This window comes from Dipodomys ordii, unplaced genomic scaffold (assembly GCF_000151885.1).
Source record: "Dipodomys ordii isolate 6190 unplaced genomic scaffold, Dord_2.0 Scaffold12, whole genome shotgun sequence".
NCBI lineage: Eukaryota > Metazoa > Chordata > Mammalia > Rodentia > Heteromyidae > Dipodomys > Dipodomys ordii.
In genome coordinates this window covers 4,235,597-4,254,677 of record NW_012267228.1, presented here as the reverse complement: position 1 = coordinate 4,254,677, position 19,081 = coordinate 4,235,597, and the positions used below count along the sequence as shown (strand labels likewise).

Here is a 19,081-nt window from a genome sequence, read left to right as displayed (position 1 = left end):
ACACACACAGGTCTTGGGGATACTTAAGATCCTAATTATAGCAAAGGCATTTCTCTGCTTGCTGACCACAGCACAGCCCGGCAGCGTCCCATTGAGCAAGACCTCCTGGGCACCGCAGTCACCGAGCCCGACGTCCATTCACACTTTCCAAGGGCCTGGTGGACTGGTCAGCCTCTGACCTTCCACCCCGGGTCATGGTCGTCATCTCCATAGTGATGCTTAGTGCAAACCTGGGCCCCACGAAGACCGGGCAAGGGGCCCAAAGTAACTCTCCTTTTTTGTCATTGTTAAGTCTCCTGATTTTTTTTTCTTCACTTGCCACTTGGGACCCAAGTCCTCTCCTCTGTGGGGCAGTGAGGGACGAGATGGCTGCAGGACTGGACAACAGCAACATGGCCTCCTCCCCAGGCTCTGCACACTGGCCAAGCCACCACCGCGTGGGGCATCTTTGTAACCGCGTGGTTCACCTTCTTTAAGGAAGGGCCTCGTGGGTCACAGGCCACAGCTCCCACAGCGGTGCCCCCCAACTCACCGCCACAGCTCCCACAGCAGCGCCCCCCAACTCACCGCCACCCCCTCTGAACCAGTGCCACATGTCCTTGCTGGCCCTCACACCGTCCTTACTCCCGGCCCTCCCCCTGTGAGTTGCCGGCCTCTCTCTCCAGCTCGCGCTGGCTCCCTTGCACTCACCTGGGCCGTCTGCACCACCGCAGCTCCGCGGAAACCGCACTGCCATGGCCACCAGCTGCGAGCCACTGCTGCTCCTTCAGCTGCGACTGGTCATTTCCAGTCCACCACCCGCGTGTCCCCGTTTACCTTCAAATCCCAGCGTAAGCTACACGTCTCCTCCTGCAGGAAGTTCCTCTCACTGCCCCGGTGAAGCCCCAGTCCCTCAGCATCCCAAAATAAGAGAGTGCGGGCGCCCATCAGTGGGCTTCTTTTCACTATAACAAATGCCTGGGCGAGCGGCTCACGTAAAGGTCATTGTGGTTCACAGCTGTGCAGGTGCCCGTCTGTGATCCCTTGGATACTTTGGGTCCTGTTGGCAGTCCGTCCATCTGTCCGTCATGGTGGGAGCATGGAGGGGAGCAAACTGATCTCGGCAGAGGCAGGGAGTGAAGAGAGGAGAGGCCCAGGCCCCACAATTCCCGTCTGGGACACACCCCCGGGGGTCTGGCTCCACCCTTTAAGGTCCCACCACCTTCTGGTAACATCACCGTGGAGAGCAAGCCTGGAACACGCGGGCGGTGAGGGACACTGCAGATCCCAGTGACAGCAGGAGCCATGGCTGTGACGCTGGCTCTGGGCAGACTTTCGGCCAGTCTCACACATCAACCCATTGAATGTGAGCGTTGGAGTAACTTCTTCGCGGTGTCGGGTTGGCTAGACTCTGTAAAATGAGTCTCAGTCCCTACCCACACCCGCTGAGCCAGCATCTTCCAGAGAAGGGATCCAGCCTTCCAGGTCTCACAAGCCCCGGGAAGGGGTTCGGCTGTACACACGAAAGCAGGGGTGGTGCGTGGATGTTATGAGTTGAAGACTCCCCTTCCTCCCTCTGCAGGTAGACTTTGAAGACGTGATCGCGGAACCAGTGGGCACCTACAGCTTTGATGGTGTGTGGAAGGTGAGCTACACCACCTTCACCGTCTCCAAGTACTGGTGCTACCGCCTGCTGTCTACGCTGCTGGGCGTGCCGCTGGCCCTGCTCTGGGGCTTCCTGTTCGCCTGCATTTCCTTCTGCCACATCTGGGCGGTGGTGCCATGCATTAAGAGCTACCTGATCGAGATCCAGTGCATCAGCCACATCTACTCCCTGTGCATCCGCACTTTCTGCAACCCTCTCTTCGCTGCCATGGGCCAGGTCTGCAGCAGCATCAAGATGGTCCTGAGGAAAGAGACCTAAAGCCAGGTGGGGCCGTGGTACTGGCAGGGCAGGGGGGAATCGGGCCAGGCTGGTCCCCTGGTACCGCTCCACAAGGCCTCTGAAGAGTTCCTCCCCTCAGACGGGAGCACACAGTGTAGGGAAAGAAAAGACAGTCCAGCCCATAAGTACAGAGGCCGCCACTCATCCTAGCCCCACCGCCATGTCCCCGAGACCCGGCCTGAGGGAAGGGGGTGTGCTAAGAGGCAGCTACTGCAAGTCTTTGCGTCCATGTGTACTGTAACAGCACAACCAGCATCAGTTCCCTGGGGTCAACCTGTCCACACACGCCCAACAGCAACAGCAAAAAGTGACTGTGGGGTGGGGTGGGGGGCAGTTAACTCCAATAAAGGGTTTTGGCTGCATTTGGGGGTGTTGTGTTTCCTCCCCCGCCCCCTCTCTTTCACGCTGGTCCTGGGGCTTCAACTTAGGCCAGGGCACCATCCCTGAGCTTTTTTTTGCTCAAGGCGAGCGCTCTATTTCTTGAGCTACACATCCATTTACCGCTTTTCGGTGGCTAATTGGAGATAAGAGTCTCACGAACTTTCTGCCCAGGCTGGCTTTGAACCGTGAAGTTCAGATCTCAGCCTCCTTGAGTAGCTAGAATTATAGGTGTGAGCTACCAGTGGCTGGCTATGTTTTCTTTATATCCATAAAGTCAGTATAATCCTGACCAGCTCCAAAAAAGTGTCCTTCACGGCCTCGACAAACACACTTGGGGAAAAGTGGGTTTGTCTTCAGCTGGGCCGAATTAAAAATTAAAAAAAAAAAAAACAACAACACAAATGTGTTTTATTCTTAGGAGTCGGCTTATTGGCTGAGCACCTGTTTCAAATTATTCCAAATGACTTCTACTGCCACTGAGCCAGCTAATGAACACCAACGGAAGAAAATGCCCTTGGCTAGGGGCGCAGGTTCATTCTCTGGGCACCAATGAGGACAGGGCCGGGCCTCGGCCTGGCTGAACCTCCCTTTGTTTTGCAGGACAGTAGCCTCTGGCCTGGCCGGCCTGGCCCCTTGGCCTATGTGCAACTTCTGCCCCGGAAGTGAAAGCAAGAGAATATGCACACATCCCATCTCTCCCCCCAAAAGCAGGCACACACCGAACCCACCAATGCAATCTTACAGTTGCCTTTCCCAAGTGCCCCATCAGAACTTAGTCCTAAAAAGAAAAACTTTAAAGAAAGCAGTGGGGAGAGGTTGGCGTTGTGAAGAATGTTGTTTAAAAAGCGCTGCTATGTTTCTCTTGGAGACTCTCAATAGACACTACGTGTTTGAAGGTTCTGACAAGTTCCGTGATAAGAACAACCTGTTGAAGCCACAGTGTTGCCCACGTCTATCTGACCCTTTCCTGTTTCTTTTTTTCTTAAGCAACACCCACGTGTCATGAAGGATCCCCTCAGAACTTGCAGGTTTTGGGAGGCTGGTACCAGCCACAAGCCCGAGGTCTTGGGGGCCGTGTGGAGTGGAGCGCGCCGGCGTGCGTGGAGTGGAGCGCCGGCGTGCGTGGAGCGTGGAGTGGAGCACATGGGTCAGGAGTCAGGGCATGCGTGGCCCAGCTCTAGTCTTGCCTTGTTCCCTTCTCACAAAGTGAGCGATCACAAATGATCTCTATGGTTGGTCTGACATCTAAAGTGTGGCCCTTGATTTTTGTTTTCTCTCCCTTTTTATGTGATTTTCAAACACAGAAAAAGGTGAGTCTGCTGTATACTTGTGTCTATCCACTGTCTTGGAGCTGCAATCAACACTTTATCACCTTGGCTTTATCACATGTCCATCGGTCTATGCATCTGTCCATCCACAGTCCCATCTCCAAATTATCTCCAGAGTCAGGCCTTGGCACAGGATGGGCCAAGTACCTCACACAGAAAATATTTTTCCCAGAGGCCAAGAGCATCCTCCAACAAAGAGCACCTCGCCTCTTTCTCTGGCCTTCTCTGGCCCTGCCTCACCCCTGCACTGTCCCCAGCAAATGACCCTGCCAGGACATGCAGCTTACAATTCACCAACTATGGTTTGGTGGGGAGGGAGAGACGGCAAAGCAATATGTGGGGGAAAATAGTTTATTAAGTGCACCTTGTATAAGCAGACATCTCAGGACTGGCCACCCCGTTCCCCCCTCAGCACAGGATACAGACATGGCAGGAAGTGACCAGAGTGGAACCAAATCAAAGAATTGACAGTATATGTTGACTGGCACTCCATTCACTTGAATACAAGACAGGGGGAACACTGAACCCAGGATCTTCACAAAGACAGCCTGCACTCCCATCCCTTTCTTGCCTGAATTGGTGATGCAAAGACACAACCCCAAAGAAGCATCATGGCCGGGTTGCTTTTTCAGGGCCTAAAGAAACAAGGCTCCATCACTACATTCGCTTTTGCTGTTCGGAGCCATGATGGTCACTCACCGGCAGCTCCAGCCTGTGCGTGGGGCGTGGTCTCCAGGTGTGGTCTCTGCACACCCCAAGGTGTGGTCCTTGGACGTGTGGCCCCCACGTGTGGTATGTGAAAATTGGGAAGGCAGGAAAGGCGGTGTGGGGCTCAGGCACGGGGTCTGGCTGAGCCTCTGGGAGCTCTGCACGCAGCCTTCCAGGGAGATTGTGTCAGGGATGAGATGGGGGAGGGCGCAGATCTGCAGCTGCTGGAATGCAATGCATTTATTTGTCATAACCCCCCCCCTGACTGCTGTGTCCTAAGGAGACCCACGGTCCCGGCCAGGGCATGTGTGCGTGAAGACAGCACCCCAGCAGGTCCTGAGGCCCAGCATCCCCACAACTCCAGGGCTCCCGGGGAGATGGCGGCCCTGGTGAGAACTACTGGGCGCAGTGGTGGAGTCCATTGGCATCTGTGCCTCGAGGATGCCCACCAGTGCAGCGTGTGCACGCCGGGCACCCCGAGGTCCAGGACAGGCATCCAGCTGGCTTCCCAAGAGCAGGAAGCGGCTGCCGGTGACACTCCGTGCCTGAGGCGGCGCCTCAGTCCAAAGGGGACTCGGCCTTGTCTCCAGCTGGTGCTGCAGAGCGTGTGCATGAATACTGCATGTACGTCTCTCTTCTCCAGAGCATCTAGACCCTAGTGTGTGCCTGCATGTGTGTGCGTGTGTGTTTCAGCACTGTGGAAGAAACAGAAGTGTGTTATGCAGAGAGAAATAGGAAACTACATCTTCTATGAAGAGCTCTTTCTGAATCTCAGTAAGCCCGATAATGGGTCTGGATATTAAAAGACGCCCCAGAGTGCTCTAAGCTGATCAGTCCTAGACAGAAAACCTTTCATCGCTCGAGACCTGTATTTAACAACTGAAGGTATTTATGTCTTAGATCTGGGCCCGGCCCACCCTCTCCAGGCTGAAGGGTCATTGGAGAACATGTTTATCAGAGAAGCAAAACCTTCGCAATGGCTATACTGCACGAAACGGGAAAATCTGCAGGGGCAAGACATCCCCGGGGCCTTTATTAGACCAGGTGGGATGTCTGGATGGCTGTTGCTGTTGGCCAAAACTGGAAAGTCTCTTGCGAGTCACCTGAGAAACAAGAGCTCAGGGAGGTGAGAGTCCAAGGAATGCGTCCAGCAATGATGGCTTTCTCTGAATTCAGCTGGTGAGCATTTCTTTCTTTCGTACCATTAAGAATACAGTTCAGCGGTCTTTAATGCTCTCAAAATCATACACCACCACCTCAGATTCCAGAACATTTTCCTCATCCCCAAACAGCCCCCGTGGGAGCAGGCCCTTCCCAGTTCTCCTTATAGCTCCTTCCCCCACAACTGGGATTCCATATTCTATGTGTAGATTGCTGCTCATTCCACCATTTCATTCGCATGGGATCTTTGTGTGGTTTTTGACAAACGGCTTCTTTAGCTTAGCACAGCGTTTCCAAAGTCCATGCATGTTACAGACTGAAGCGGTAATTCATTTATTTTTATGGCTGACTAATGTTCCGTTGTAGAAATATCCTATCTCCTATGTATCTACTCATCACTTGGTAAACGTGGGTATTTCCATAGTGAAGCTATAATAAGAAGGGGTGGAATGAGGGCAAGCATACACATTTGGGGGAACATGTATATCTTCATCTCTCTTGGGGTAATAGCTAAGATTGGATCATTTCCGAGTCCTGTTGTGTATTCTGTGTAACTATTGTGAGAAGCAGCCTTGCTGGTTCCTACAGCTGCTGTTATTATTTACCATCAATGTCCCGTTTCTCCACCTCTTTGCCACACTTACTATTGTCCATCCTTTTGGGTATAGCCATTCTAGTGGGTAAGTGGGGTGGACCCTGGCTGTTGTTTTCCCTATATTCTCCTAATAATGATCAGCATTGTTTCCTGTGTTCAGTGGCCATTTGTAGATCTTCTTTGGAAAAAAATCTTTGGCTTTTTCTGAGTAGTTTACTGGAGATAAGAGTCTCATGGAATTTCCTGTCTGAGCTGGCTTAGAACCATGATCCTTGGATCTTGGCCTCCTGAGTAGCTAGGATTACAGGTGTGAGCCACCAGCACCCAGCTCAACTTTGTACCTCTTTTCCAGGAAAGGGGGGGAGGGCATTCTGTGTTCCTTCCATTCATTTATGAATTTAGAACTAGCTCAATTTCAGAAAAGAGCCTTCTAGGATTCTGATCAGGACTGCATGGCATCTGTTCAGTTTGGAGACAATGACTCCATCTTCACAACACTGTCTTTCATCCGCAAATACAGAACGCTTCTGCACTCAGCTAAATCTCCCTTCCTTTCTCTCAGAGGCATTTCACAGCTTCTAGGGCACAAGCCTGATATTTTTTGTCATCAAATTTATTCCTATATTAAAACAGTATCTTTAAATTCCCACGTTAAAGTAGTATCTTTTGTTACTATTATAAATGGAATGCCTCTTAATTTCATTTTTCTATTGTTCATCAGTAGACTAGAGAAATGCAGTTGATTTGTCTGTATCAATCTTGTGATCTCGCTAAACTCATTAGTTCCAAAAGGGATGTTCGTGTGCACATGTGTCTGCATGTCTTAGGATTTTGTATGTACAAAATAGTGTCGTCAACAAAGAATTTCTTTCTTTTGTCTTCCTTTAGGATCTTTTATCTTTTTCTTTCCCAAGCATTCACTACAGATTATCTTCTTAAAATAGTTGCAACTCGGGTTCTCATTGGCTCTCTGTGTCAGATGATCTGACAGAGGAACCCACTGCTTGTAAGGCTTCCTCTTACAAGCTGGTCCCTCAGGATGCTACGACTGGACCACTCAAGGGCAGAAAGCACTCTGGAGGTCAGGAGGAATTTAGCACCAACCTCTCATCTAAGATCCTATCCCCACCAAATATCCCAAACCCAGAACACTGGATTTCCTGACCCACCCTAAACTTACTACCTTTGGCAAGAGCTCAGAACAAATGAGTAAAAAGATATTGGAGTGAAAATACAGTGTGTGTGTGTGTGTGTGTGTGTGTGTGTGTGTGTGTGTGTGTGTGTGTGTACACGCATGCGCACATGCGTGCAGGGGTAGGAGGGGGGGATGGAGAGGAGAACACACATAGGAGCCCAGAAGAGGTCACCACAACCTCTCATCCACCAACAAGACCACCTCCCCACCACGCACCAGAACCCGCCCAGCACTCAAGCCATGGAAAAGACAAGCCGAAGGCCCCTTATCCACCTACGTGCACAGCCTCCAAAGGGCAGCCTGCCGTCGGCTGGCCCTGGCCTTCGGAGGCGCCCCGGCCTGGCCGTGGGTCACACTGTGGAGGGCTGGGAGCAGCTCCTCTGGCTGGAGCTGCGGCGGCTCAGGACAAAGGTGGACGAGTTGCTCTTCTTGCTGACGCTGGTCTCGCTGGGCCGGCTGCCCTTCAGGTGGCTGGAGGAGCAGCAGAGGAAGCGCTGCACGAGTTCGTGGAAGAGGTGGCCCGTGAAGAGCATGTAGATCCAGGGGTTGCAGCAGCTGTTGAGGCTGGCCAGCAGCATGGCAATGATGAAGGCCGAGGCTGTGAGATGGAGGACAAGAGAGGAGGCTGTCAAAGTCCAGCACTAGGCTCTGAGTTCAAATCCCAGTACGCCCCCCAAAATGTTTCTTTTCCACTGAGAAATATCGCGCAGAAAATCATCTTAATCCCGGGTCATTTCAAGTGGAGGAAAAATTTTCAAGTCTCAGTTTCCTTCAATGACCATAAGCCTGGTAAACTGTAGACATCTCCTGCCAACAGATGAGGTGAGAGGACACCCAGAAACCCCCAAAACACAACAGAAGTCAGAATCCCCGTCCCCGCGGGGCCATGCGTCCAGCAATAGAGCTGGAAATCCACTGCTCTCGTTTCTCCTGCAAATTTTGGCAGAAAGAACCCAGAATTTAAGAGCTCAAGCCAGAGAAGCCATCTTCCCTGGGCTGCAGGCACTGCAGGAGCTGGACACAAATGCCAACAGAAGACCAGGAGAGTGTGTCGGGCACCCACAGGCACCAAGGCCTGGGGCACAGAGGCAGCCGTCCATTGGAGGCCCTAACGTGGGCTCCCAGAGCCCAGAGGTAACTGAGAACTTTCTGAAAATGTAGGTTCTCAGGCCCATGGCTGGAGCTACCTAGTAAAACCGGGAAGCTGGGGCTTGGGCATGTGTCGTCACGAGTTCTGATGCACACCCAGTTCTGAGAACCACTGGTCTTGTTAACCGGTGGCGTCTGGTGGGACAAAAGCAAAGGACATCAGACAGTATTACAAAAGAGACCTTTCAGAAAGCAAAGGAGAGGCTCTCATCCTGGAAAGTGACGTTATCATGAATGAAAGCAAGCAAGCCAGTGCTACCCAACTCCTTACGTTCGCTACAAGAGAATTGTAAATCTATACATGTAAATATACACATATGCATATATATATATATATATATATTTGTGTGGGTGAGGAGATAAATTCAAGTTTTAAATTAAAAATCACCTGCCAGACTAAAAATATAGAAGATGTTCAAAACTCACACAAGAGGTTAAAAAAAATAAAAATAATGTACACGACACTAAGAAACAAACGATCAGCCACAAAGTGAAGAACGAGGGCGAATGAGGCTCTGAGATGCGACAGAAGGAAATGTCACACCTGGGCCTAGTGTTACATACTCATAAGATGAAAAGCCCCAATTCCAAATGCTCCCAAGTCAGCGCGGTTTGCGGAGCTGACATGGTGCCACGCCTCTCCCGTGTCAGCACAGCCCAAGCGCAGCCGCGGGGAGCACATCGTCCAGCACACCCTTAAGTAGCATATATCAGCAAACGAACCAGAAATGAATCTCATGACACCTCATTATGTACTTGCAAATATTCTAAAACCCTAACAGCGATTTGCCTCTTTGCATTCAAAAAAAATCTTCTGGCTTTTTAAAAATAAATCTGTTTTTAAAGAGAAAAAAAAAGAAACATTATAGGGCAAAAACACAAGTATATAATGAGTTGCTAAGAAACCAGGTAGCCTGGCTACCTGTGAGTGGCCAGCTTGGGGGACAGGCAAGGACCAGGGCTGGGTCACTGCCCCCTCCTGGTAGCCACAGATGCAGTGGCTGATCTACCCGGCTTGGTTCTTTGAGGTTATGAAAAACCCTCTCTAAGCCAAACCTGCTCTTGTCCAGCGGACAGCACTAAGGACTCATTTGAAATGTCTTTAATTTCATGATACCCTAATCATCCAAAGATAGGAGTTCACAAGGATGAGACTTCCAGCCTCCATGGGCAGCTGAGAGCGGAGCTGGGCAGAGCCAACCACATGGGTAGGCCCTGGAAAGCACCCCAAAGGGAGGAAGCAGCTGGAATGCAGGCCCAGGGGTGAGCACAGGTCAGGACATTCAGCAACTGCATGGGGCAAGGATGGGAAGAAGCCAGAAAGAAGAGGATGGAGCGGATGTCCCATAGGTTAAGCGGAGCTGTGGATAGCTTCCGAGCGGGCGATGATGGATTCACTTCACCCTGCCTTCTGCACTTCTGAGCCAAGTTTAGGCTACAGGCTTGCCCTCTCTGATGTCTAGAAAGGCTTTGCTTGATTATCAAGGAACCAGAACTGAACAAAGCCGGGGAAACATTGCCCTTCCATTTCATGGTGTCATTTCCAAGGAAGCAGGAGACAAGTCTGGTTATCAGCAGCTCTGCATAGGTCCAGCCAGAACAGTAGTTCCTGAAGCAGCCCTGACTCCATTTTCTAGATGAAGGAGCAAAGTTCAGACCAGGTGACAGACTTCCTGGAGAGCTCACAGCAAGTTACCCTGTGTTCCGTAATGGGGTCTGGTTCGTTATAACTCGGCTGGCATTCTCATGTGCCACATCGGTTCCAACTAGTAAAATCTTACCAGTCCCAAAGCAAAGACATGGGCTGACCGAGCAATCACACTCCCGGTGTGCTCTGAGGAGCAGAGAGAACAACTCTCTTGTTTCTGGAACAAACGGGGCTCCCTGCTGGGCTAAGTGCTGGCTGATCAGCCCACTACCCAGCAGCAATCTTTCAAGAGCCCCACCGTGCCTGGGAGAGGAAGCAGGACCTCCTGACTGTCTGTCCATCTGTCTGTTCATCCATCTATCCGTCTGTCCATCCAATCATCATCCACCCTTGCCCCCTGACAAGTTGTCAGTAGATTACAGCTTGTAGGCCTGCTATTTTTATAAATTTTATCAAAACCTTGTCCTGGCCATTCACCTGAGAGCTCCCTATGGCAGAGTTGAATAGGTGTGACCAAGACTTTATGCCGTACAAGCTATCGGGCCCTGGACTGAAAAGGCCAGGCAATCTTTGGTTAAGGGGTAGGAAGGCGTGCAGAGCACATGGCAAGCTCAGACCCCTTCTCCCCACACTGCCGCACACCAGAACCCTGTGCTGCCTTTCCTTCCTAATCATCCATTCTAGGGCATCAACTCTAGCTCCACCCCTGGGGAGCTCTGTATTCTATGGGAAATCATCTAACCTCTCCTCTTCTCAGGTCCTCCAGCTGTACGGGTCCCATCACAGGACTGTTGCAAGACAAGTTTGCGATATCCAAGCACTATCCAGGATTTAAGGCCCCGGTAACAGCAGACAATGCAGCTCAGCTACTGTCCTGACCAGGTCGATGGGAGCAAGTGCTCCTGGAAGGTTGCAGCTAGGGTGACAAGGAAGGTTCCCGAGACTGTCCCTTTTGAGGAAGGGGAGAGTTGAAGGGGCAAAAATGTTGCAGGGATGACACAGATCAAGATACATATAGTACACACAGTGTTTGTTAAATGGCAGACTAAATTCAGTACATATTCTACAAATTAGGGAAAATGAGGAGGAAAGGAGTATGTGGGGATTGATCAAGATGTAATGTAGTCATAAACCACTTTGTTGAATGGCAACTGCTTTAAAGATAATAAAAAAAATAGGGCTGGGAAGTTGGCTCAGGGGTAGAATGCTTGCCTCATATGCATGAGGCCCTGGGTTTGATTCCCCAGCACCACATATGCGGAAAAAAACAGAAATGGTGGCTCAAGTGGTGGAGCGCTAGCCTTGAGATGATGAGCTGAGGGACAGCACCCAGGCCCAGAGTTCAAGCCCCATGACCAAAAATAATAATAATAATATTTTTTATAAAGGAAAAGAAACCTGAAAGGAGGCTGCGGCTGTCATGGGCCATGTTCAGACATCAGGGTCTTTGTGGAAGAGCTGGTTATAAAATCACATCTCCTCCTCACCTGCCATAAAGTTCATGCCTTCCCCGGGGACCAGGATACCAGCCAGAAATCACCAGTCGGTCCTTCTGGGAGACATGGCAACTGAGAGGCTGCCCTGGGGCGGCTTGGCTTGTGCCTAGGGCATTTTGTGGGGGAGGACAAAATCTATGCCAGGCACTGGCTCCCACAGGGAACCAAAATGGAATTATTGAATCCTAGCCCTCCCTCAAGAGACTCACAAACTGGAGGGGGGGGTAAAAGTCCAGAACAGCATTAGACAGGGGGCCAGGGAGGGGAGGCCAAGCACTTGGTGCAGTGGCTGAGAACCAGGGGAACGTCACGTGAACAACTCCTATCTGCCAAGCAGGACCGTGAGCTGAAGTGGCCACGCATTAGAGGCCGGTGTCACCTGCTGGGTGATTCTTCCTGGGAGAGGAGAATCTGCTGCATATTTCTGTGCAGCTCTATGATTCATGGAGGGCTCAAGGCCCTGGGGCCACCGGAGGACGGTATGCGCTGGGCATTCCACCCCCGCTGGCTTGGCTTTACTCACTCCTCAAGAACTCCCACGTTCGGACTTCCCGGCACTCGGGGAGAACTGAGAGCCCAAATTAGCCTAGAACAGCTGACGGGCAGCTGGCCACAGCCTCTCCTGGCTGTGCTGTTTCTGAGACAACTAACGTGTTTCACGCACAACTCAGATGCACGGAGCAACTCATCCATCTCAGAAAAGTCAGGTCCAGCCCATCCTGTGAGGCCCGCAAAAGACCCTCAGACAAGACAAGGCACGCCCAGCAAGACCTACGCCAGCAGCAAGATCTACTCCAGCAGCAAGACCTACGCCAGCAGCAAGACCTACTCCAGCAGCAAGACCTACGCCAGCAGCAAGACCTACGCCAGGGCTAGGAGGAATCGGGGTGGAAGGCCTTTTTTGGATCTGCGGGGACTGTCTGGGTCCTTAGCAGGCAGTCTAGGGGAAGGCTTTAAAAAAGTAACGTATGCTTGAATAAAAATGGAGGCCCATGCCGGGCGCCAGTGGCTCACACCTGTAATCCTAGCTACTCAAGAGGCTGAGATCTGAAGAGCGCGGTTCAAAGTCAGCCTGGGCAGGAAAGTCTGTGAGACTCTTATCTCCAATAAACTACTCAGAAAACCGGAAGTGGCGCTGTGGCTCAAGTGGTAGAGCACTCGCCTTGAGCTGAAGAGCTGAGGGACAGCACCCAAGCCCAGAGTTCAAGCCCCAGGACAAAAAAAAAAAAAAGAATGGAGGCCCAGGATATACAATAAGATATTATCTTTGGAAAGACCATAACTTTGTAACTACGATTTTTCTAAAATTCACTGATGTGTGATCTGCCCACCTATGGCAGGGTTGGGATGAAGAGTCAGATGTATGAGCTACAGATTCTGCCCCTGGTCAAATCCAAATGACTTTTCAGGCTCAATGGGCTGGGCCTGAGAAAGAACCGTATTTTAGGAGAAAAGCTGGCTCTCCCTGCACATGTCTAGGCCCGCCCCATCCGCTGAGGAGCCACAAGTGGGAAGGTGGATGCCAAACCTGATAAAGATCAGCTTCTGGGTGCCATGCAGGCATCGTTGTCCACTAACTGCAGAGTCTTGGAGCCCCCACCCCAGATTCACTGAACGGACTGGCATTTGAAGGAAGTCCTCAGATGACCTGTGCACAAATAAAGCTTGAGAAGCATCGTTCCAAGCGGCATAGGAGGTTGTAAGGGAAGAAAATAAGGTAACTGTCCAATTTCAACACAAAAGCTGCACTCGCTGCTTTGTGCAACAAGCTCTTACTTATCCTTCAATACCCTTTTCAAATGCTGCTCTCTCTCAGAATCCTTTCTGATTTTTTTTCTCCCTTAGGGAGACCGAATCAAGTAATGCCTCCTCAGGGTATTCACACTACGTGACAAAAAATACTTCTGCGACTGCATCGTTACTTTGGCTTAGACTCCTTAGCTGGTGACTATGTCCCATTCGTGGCTCTGTCCCCAGCTGCTAGCAGAGACTGGAAAATAGGAAGAGGTCGATAAGGGACTGACCTGAATCGAAGCATGAAATTAGCAGACAGGAAGTCCTGATAAATCAGCCATTGCCACTGGCACGTTGGAAAGGCAGAAAGACAATTTCTCTGCCTGACAACAGAATATAGACACAGATATCAAGGTCAAGGGTAGAGAAATAGAATGAGCAAGAGTGACTGCTGGCTCAGGTGTGAGGCAAGGGCGTAGTGGGCAGAGGCCGAAGCAAGGAAACACTGGGTCAGGTGATAGGAAGCGTCTGCTCTAGCTGAACCTAGGAGGAAAGGCTGACTCCCAGGACCCAGCACCAAAAGCCCAGGACCCAAGAATGCAGCCCAGGCCTGGGGGATAGGATTCTGCAGACTGCACGCCACACGCCGGAGTCCAGGCTGGAGCTGGGCCCTGCTGGCTCACACCTGTAATCCTAGCTACTCCAAGGACTGAGATCGAGGATTGCCGTTTGAAGCCAGCTCAGGCAGGAAAGTCAGAGAGACTGTTATCTCACCCAACAAATTTCCTTTTCCTGTAATTAATCAAAGCTTTGGAAGGGTGGAGAATGAAGCCACCTCGGAGCAGAAACCCAAAGGGAAAACATTAGCATTCGCCAAGAACAGAAAAGAACCCACAACTGCCCCATCGGACAAGAGTTTGCCCATTCATTGTCCACCTAATTCCAAAAATGTGATACCCAGAAGGCCAAGCCGGAGAGCTCTGTGGGGCTGAGCATGCAGAGCCTGTCTGCTTTCCTGCTGATCTCCATGGGGCTAGGTCACATGGAGGGCAAGTTCTTCCAAAGGGACCTTACCAAGGGCACAGAGGTACGGGAAGGAAGGCAGTCAGGCCACACCACAGGGATTCTGGAGCCCCAGAAACAGGAGGCTTGGAAGTCAGAAAAATGCTGAACACCGGGCCTCCTGAAGTCAAGGGAGCACGCACGCCAGGCCCCCAGCACACTCGTCCCCATCCAACACCTGCCGGTGCCCAGAGCCTCAGCTTCACTAGCCATGTGGTACTCACCGAGGCCCAGGCTCCCGTTCCCCTGCAGTGCTGCTGCTTAGAAAGTGTCCCATCTGCCCAGTCCAGCTCTTCACACCCCTCGGGTCCTCGCTTCTGCACCTCCTCCCACACCCCACAGATGTGACATCACCCTGCCACCAGGTAGGTGTCCAGGGCACCAGTGTCCCCGCCCACAGTGGGAAGCTCCTCCCCTTCACGCTCACTGGACACATCACCTACTGCCCTGCCAAGTTCTGCTCCAGCCTCACTCCCCTCCGCCCAGGCTCAAGAACACATCCATCCCCTGCTCCGCCGGAAAGCCCTGCTGATCTGCACGATCAGTCTCAAGGACACAACCCACATGTTTACGAAGTAGAACGGGGAGGCTGGGAGAGGACCTGGATCCCGTGGCCCCGTCTACCCCACCTCCAAGACCCACAAGGTAGGCCTTGCTGCGGACGGAGACAGTGGACGCCCAGGGGGAGACCCGAAGGCCATGCAGTGCCAACCAAGCTCCAACACAGGCTGCCTGTGGCTCCACGTGCCCTGGCCCTGCACAAGACCTGTGGACCCCAGGGGTCCAGGGCGACAACCTCAGCCCCAGCGTGCCTCCCAGCGTGAGGGGCATGTGATCATTTCCATAAACATCAGCATGTTGCGGGGCGGGGGGGAAGCATTATTCTTTCTGAAATACAAAGATGCGTGTACAAGGTATGAATGGGGCTACGATTTTTTTTTTTCATTCAGAAACTTCTCCTGGGCGCCGGGGCCTCTGAGAAGGGAGCCAGCCCCTCCCGTGTGCACCGGCAGGGAGCCCCAGATGCACGCCAGCCTGCCCCTTCTGGTCATCCACCCAGCTGCACTGACCCAGCGGGGCCTGTGCCCACAGACTGGCACCGTTGTGACTGCTGTTGTCATCTTACTGCTTTCTCCTCTTCAGAGCCTCTGCCGAGGTATTTGATCTCACAGAGGGACCTGAACACAGTGGGCCTGAGCTCTGAACCCATGATGGTAGTGCTCGTAGAGAAAGATGTCATTCAAAGGAGAGAGACAGACAGACAGACTGAGAGACAGACAGAGAGAAAGAGACAGACAGACAGATGAGAGAGGAAGAGAGAGCACTTGAGGCTGTGGGGTCTGTGGTGAGGGCGCTGACGATGTCCACCCCTCTTACCTTTATGGGTCCCCCATCAGTGAAGCTTGCAGAGCTCCTATTTGACCCCCTCCCCCCCAGCCTGGTGTGATGATGTCCTGTGTGGCGTGGGACTCCCTAGTGCAGATATTTTTGCCTCCAGAGAGCAACCATTCACCCTGACGCCAGTCTGAGGCTCCTGCACGGCTGGATATGTGTTTCCTTCTGACTTCCATACTTACTGGTGCCGGGTGAGTCACGTCTCCCAAGTGACTGCACACAGCACCGTTTCTCATGCCCATACTCTCCCGGGAGTGATTTAGAGCAAGGCCTGGTGGACACGGGAATGCATTCCGGCTGATCTTGTCCTATACCCAAGCTTCCCAGAGGCCGAAATGAGACTGGGCCAAGCTGGTGGCCAGAGCCACATCCTTCCCACCAGGCTCCCATCTGGGTGGGCTTGTGCGCGTAAAAACACTGGGCGGCCTCAGCAGTGTCGGAGCCCTCCTCCCCCGAGTGCTCTCCACTGCGCTCTCAGCACCCGTACAGAAGCCTCGGACACTTCATGGGACACCGTCCTTACCTGTGAATGAGGCAAGAAGCCAAAGAGCCAAGGAGACAGGACCTGATCTCCTAGACCGCCACATCCTCCCTGACCTTGACTTTGAACAGAAGCCACCTCTACTGATGCTCTCATTCACAAGAAGACCTTGGGAAGACTCCATGTGCCCAGAGGCTCTGGCTCCACTTCAGCTGGGTGCTAAAACTTCCAACATTATCTAGCCATCCCTCTATCTACCTATCTGCATTTATCTACCTGTCTAATTTTAAGAAGGAAAAGTAAGCTGTTCAGGTAGGTACTTTGAAAGCATAAAAAAGACCGCAAGTTCAGTCATGACCCAAGGGTTGGCTGTATCTGCTCTTTCTTTAGGTGGGAGGAAAAAGAAAAGGAGGAGGGTGGGTGTGTCGGGACACCAGGAAGCAGCCTGAGAACTGGCAGAAAGGAGAGGGAGACATCACGGAATGAACAGCAGAGACATGTCCTCATCCTTAAAGCCAGCCGCTACAGCAAGGGGAGGGAGGGCTGGGCTAGGAAGGGCAGGAGGTTTCCCCTTAACCCTGTGCTGAGGGAGGCGAGGTTCACTTCCTCAGTGGTTGATGTTCAAGCTTCTGGAGAAATAGGTATGCTCCACTGCTCTTTTTAGAAATACCCACCACTGGTTTCTGTCCATCCCAGCTCCCTGGCCATGCTACGAATCCCAGGGCAGCAAAGCCAGCTCTAGTCACTGTTCTGCCCCTAACTGGCTGTGCGCCTTCCGCTTGCTGGGGCCTGAGCCCTCTGTAAGGCCTGGCCCGTAGACCAGATGTCAAGTCAGGCTGAGTTCTGCGGAGCCCTCGTCGCAGGGTATGGCGAGTATGGCGTTCACTCTGAGGACCACAGGCCCTCTGTACATGCTGAGTGGCGAGTGTCCTGGACCCTGTGATGCAAACGGCATGGCTCCCTAAAGCCAGGAGTCTGTGGTGTATAGAAGGGAGCAAAGCAAAGTTACAGAATGGGGAAAAGAGGGCTTGCATTGAGATTTCAGATTCCCAAGGTGCTGGGTCTGTGACTGCTGGGTGTCATGACGATCCCATCAGAGCCGGGACATTTGCACTGGGTGGAGGTGCGAATAAACTCCTGGATTTTTTCCAGCCAGTCTTAGAAGCCCCTGCTTCCCCCATGTATGCAAGGGACCTTTAAAAGGAAGGACTGAGGCGCAGACCACCCCGCCCATGATCTTTCCCAGTAAGCTACTAGAACTGGCAGAGGTGAGGTGCTATTGACTCTAGGCTGAGGCCTTGGAGCTGTTCCCCAAACCCCCTCCTGTGGATGCTCCTGTGCCTTCTGACAAACACAGGCCACCATCCTATCACCTGAGCAGCCTCCAGAGCAGAAATACATCTCTCCCAGCCTCCCAGCCAAACCTGGCTCCTTGCTTCTGCCTCTGGCTGGCACCAGCGTTAGTCCTGGGCACCTCTGCAATCTGCCTGCTCAGGGCTTCCCATGTGTGCCACCATGCACACATGTGAGGCTCATTACCCCCACTAAACGAGAGGTTCAGGAGCTTGCCTTCGCCTCCCCAGGATGCCCCAACAGTTGCCTTTTGCGAGTCTGGTTGGCTGGGTGAAAGGGCCAGCTTGAGGCTGTCCTCATCCAAACCTGACCTCGTGACCTGTCCAAGGGACGCTTGGACTTCAAATAGGAGCTTGGGTTTGGGCCCAGGTTGGAAACCTTCTTCCGCCACTGGCTAACTGCAGGAAAAGCAGTTACCTGCCTCAGTTTCCCCTCCCTCACAAGGAGCCGTGCAAGGCCTGTGTGCTAAGCACTCTACCTGCCATTTCTCCTTTTGTTCCCCCATTACCTGATGAGGGCTGGAACTCTTTATCAGTTCCACCTCAGGGAAGACAGAATCAAGGCTCAGAGAGGCTGCCTGTCTATAAAGCCAGCCTGCCCAGGGCTAGGGGTCGCTGGGCCCAGAACTCTGGAAGCTCAGACCCGGTTGGCCAGCCACCCCTCCCTCCGGGAGCCCTGCACTACCTTCCTTGGGCGCGTCTGCGTCCCAGACGCTCCACATCTGCACGAAGAAGAAGGGCGTCCAGCACACGATGAAGGCCAGCACGATGATGAAGGTCATCTTCACCGTGCGGATCTTGGCCTTGGAGATGAGCTTGACGCTGCTGACCCGCGCCAGGGCGGCGGGGCCCGCCGGGCCCGTGGCCGCCGCCGTCTTGAGCCGCAGGTTCTGCCAGATCTTGAAGCTGATGAGGCCGTAGCAGGCGGCCAGCACGATGACCGGCACGATGTACACGGAGAGCGTGATCCATGTGACGTAGGCCTTGGGTCCCCAGGGCTGGATGAAGACGGCCCAGCAGTCGAAGACGCCGTCGGCCACCTCGCGCAGCGAGAAGATGTGCACCTGCGGGGCGCTGACCACCAGGCAGCCCAGCCACGTGGCCAGCACGGCCAGGCGGTCGGTGCGCCTGCGCAGCGCGCGCAGCGGCTGGCAGATGGCCAGGCAGCGGTCGAGGGACATGAGCAGCAGCAGGTAGGTGGAGGCGAACATGCCCACCACCTGCAGGTACTTGACGAGGCGGCACAGCAGGTCGGGCCCGTAGAAGCGGAAGGTGATGTCCCACAGCAGCTGCGGCAGCACCTGGAACACGGCCACCACCAGGTCGGCGATGCTCAGGTGCTTCATGAAGAAGAAGAGGCGCGAGTGCTTGTGGCGCGTGGTGCGCAGCGCCAGCAGCACGCACGCGTTGCCGCTCAGCGCCAGGACCAGGATGAGGCACAGCACGGCCACCTCCACGCGCGCCAGCGCCTC

General features: G+C 53.0%; 2 protein-coding genes across 3 annotated transcripts in view; one reads left to right on the top strand and one right to left on the bottom strand.

Moving 5' to 3' along the window:
• Nucleotides 1-2,200, top strand: part of Cav3 (caveolin 3) — an 11,126-nt gene extending 8,926 nt beyond the window's left edge. For both annotated transcript variants that reach the window (XM_013010440.1, XM_013010439.1), the window contains one exon: nt 1,562-2,200. In XM_013010440.1, the coding sequence (XP_012865894.1) occupies nt 1,562-1,903 (342 nt within the window). In that variant the 3' untranslated portion in view covers nt 1,904-2,200. The remainder of the gene's footprint in view (nt 1-1,561) is intronic.
• Nucleotides 2,201-7,642: 5,442 nt separating this feature from the next.
• The window catches only part of Oxtr (oxytocin receptor), a 15,494-nt gene continuing 4,055 nt past the window's right edge, over nt 7,643-19,081 (bottom strand). The window contains exons 3-4 of the mRNA XM_013010355.1: nt 18,295-19,078; nt 7,643-7,890 (exon numbers count right to left, since the gene is read on the bottom strand). Coding sequence (XP_012865809.1) covers nt 7,643-7,890; nt 18,295-19,078 — 1,032 coding nt within the window. The remainder of the gene's footprint in view (nt 7,891-18,294; nt 19,079-19,081) is intronic.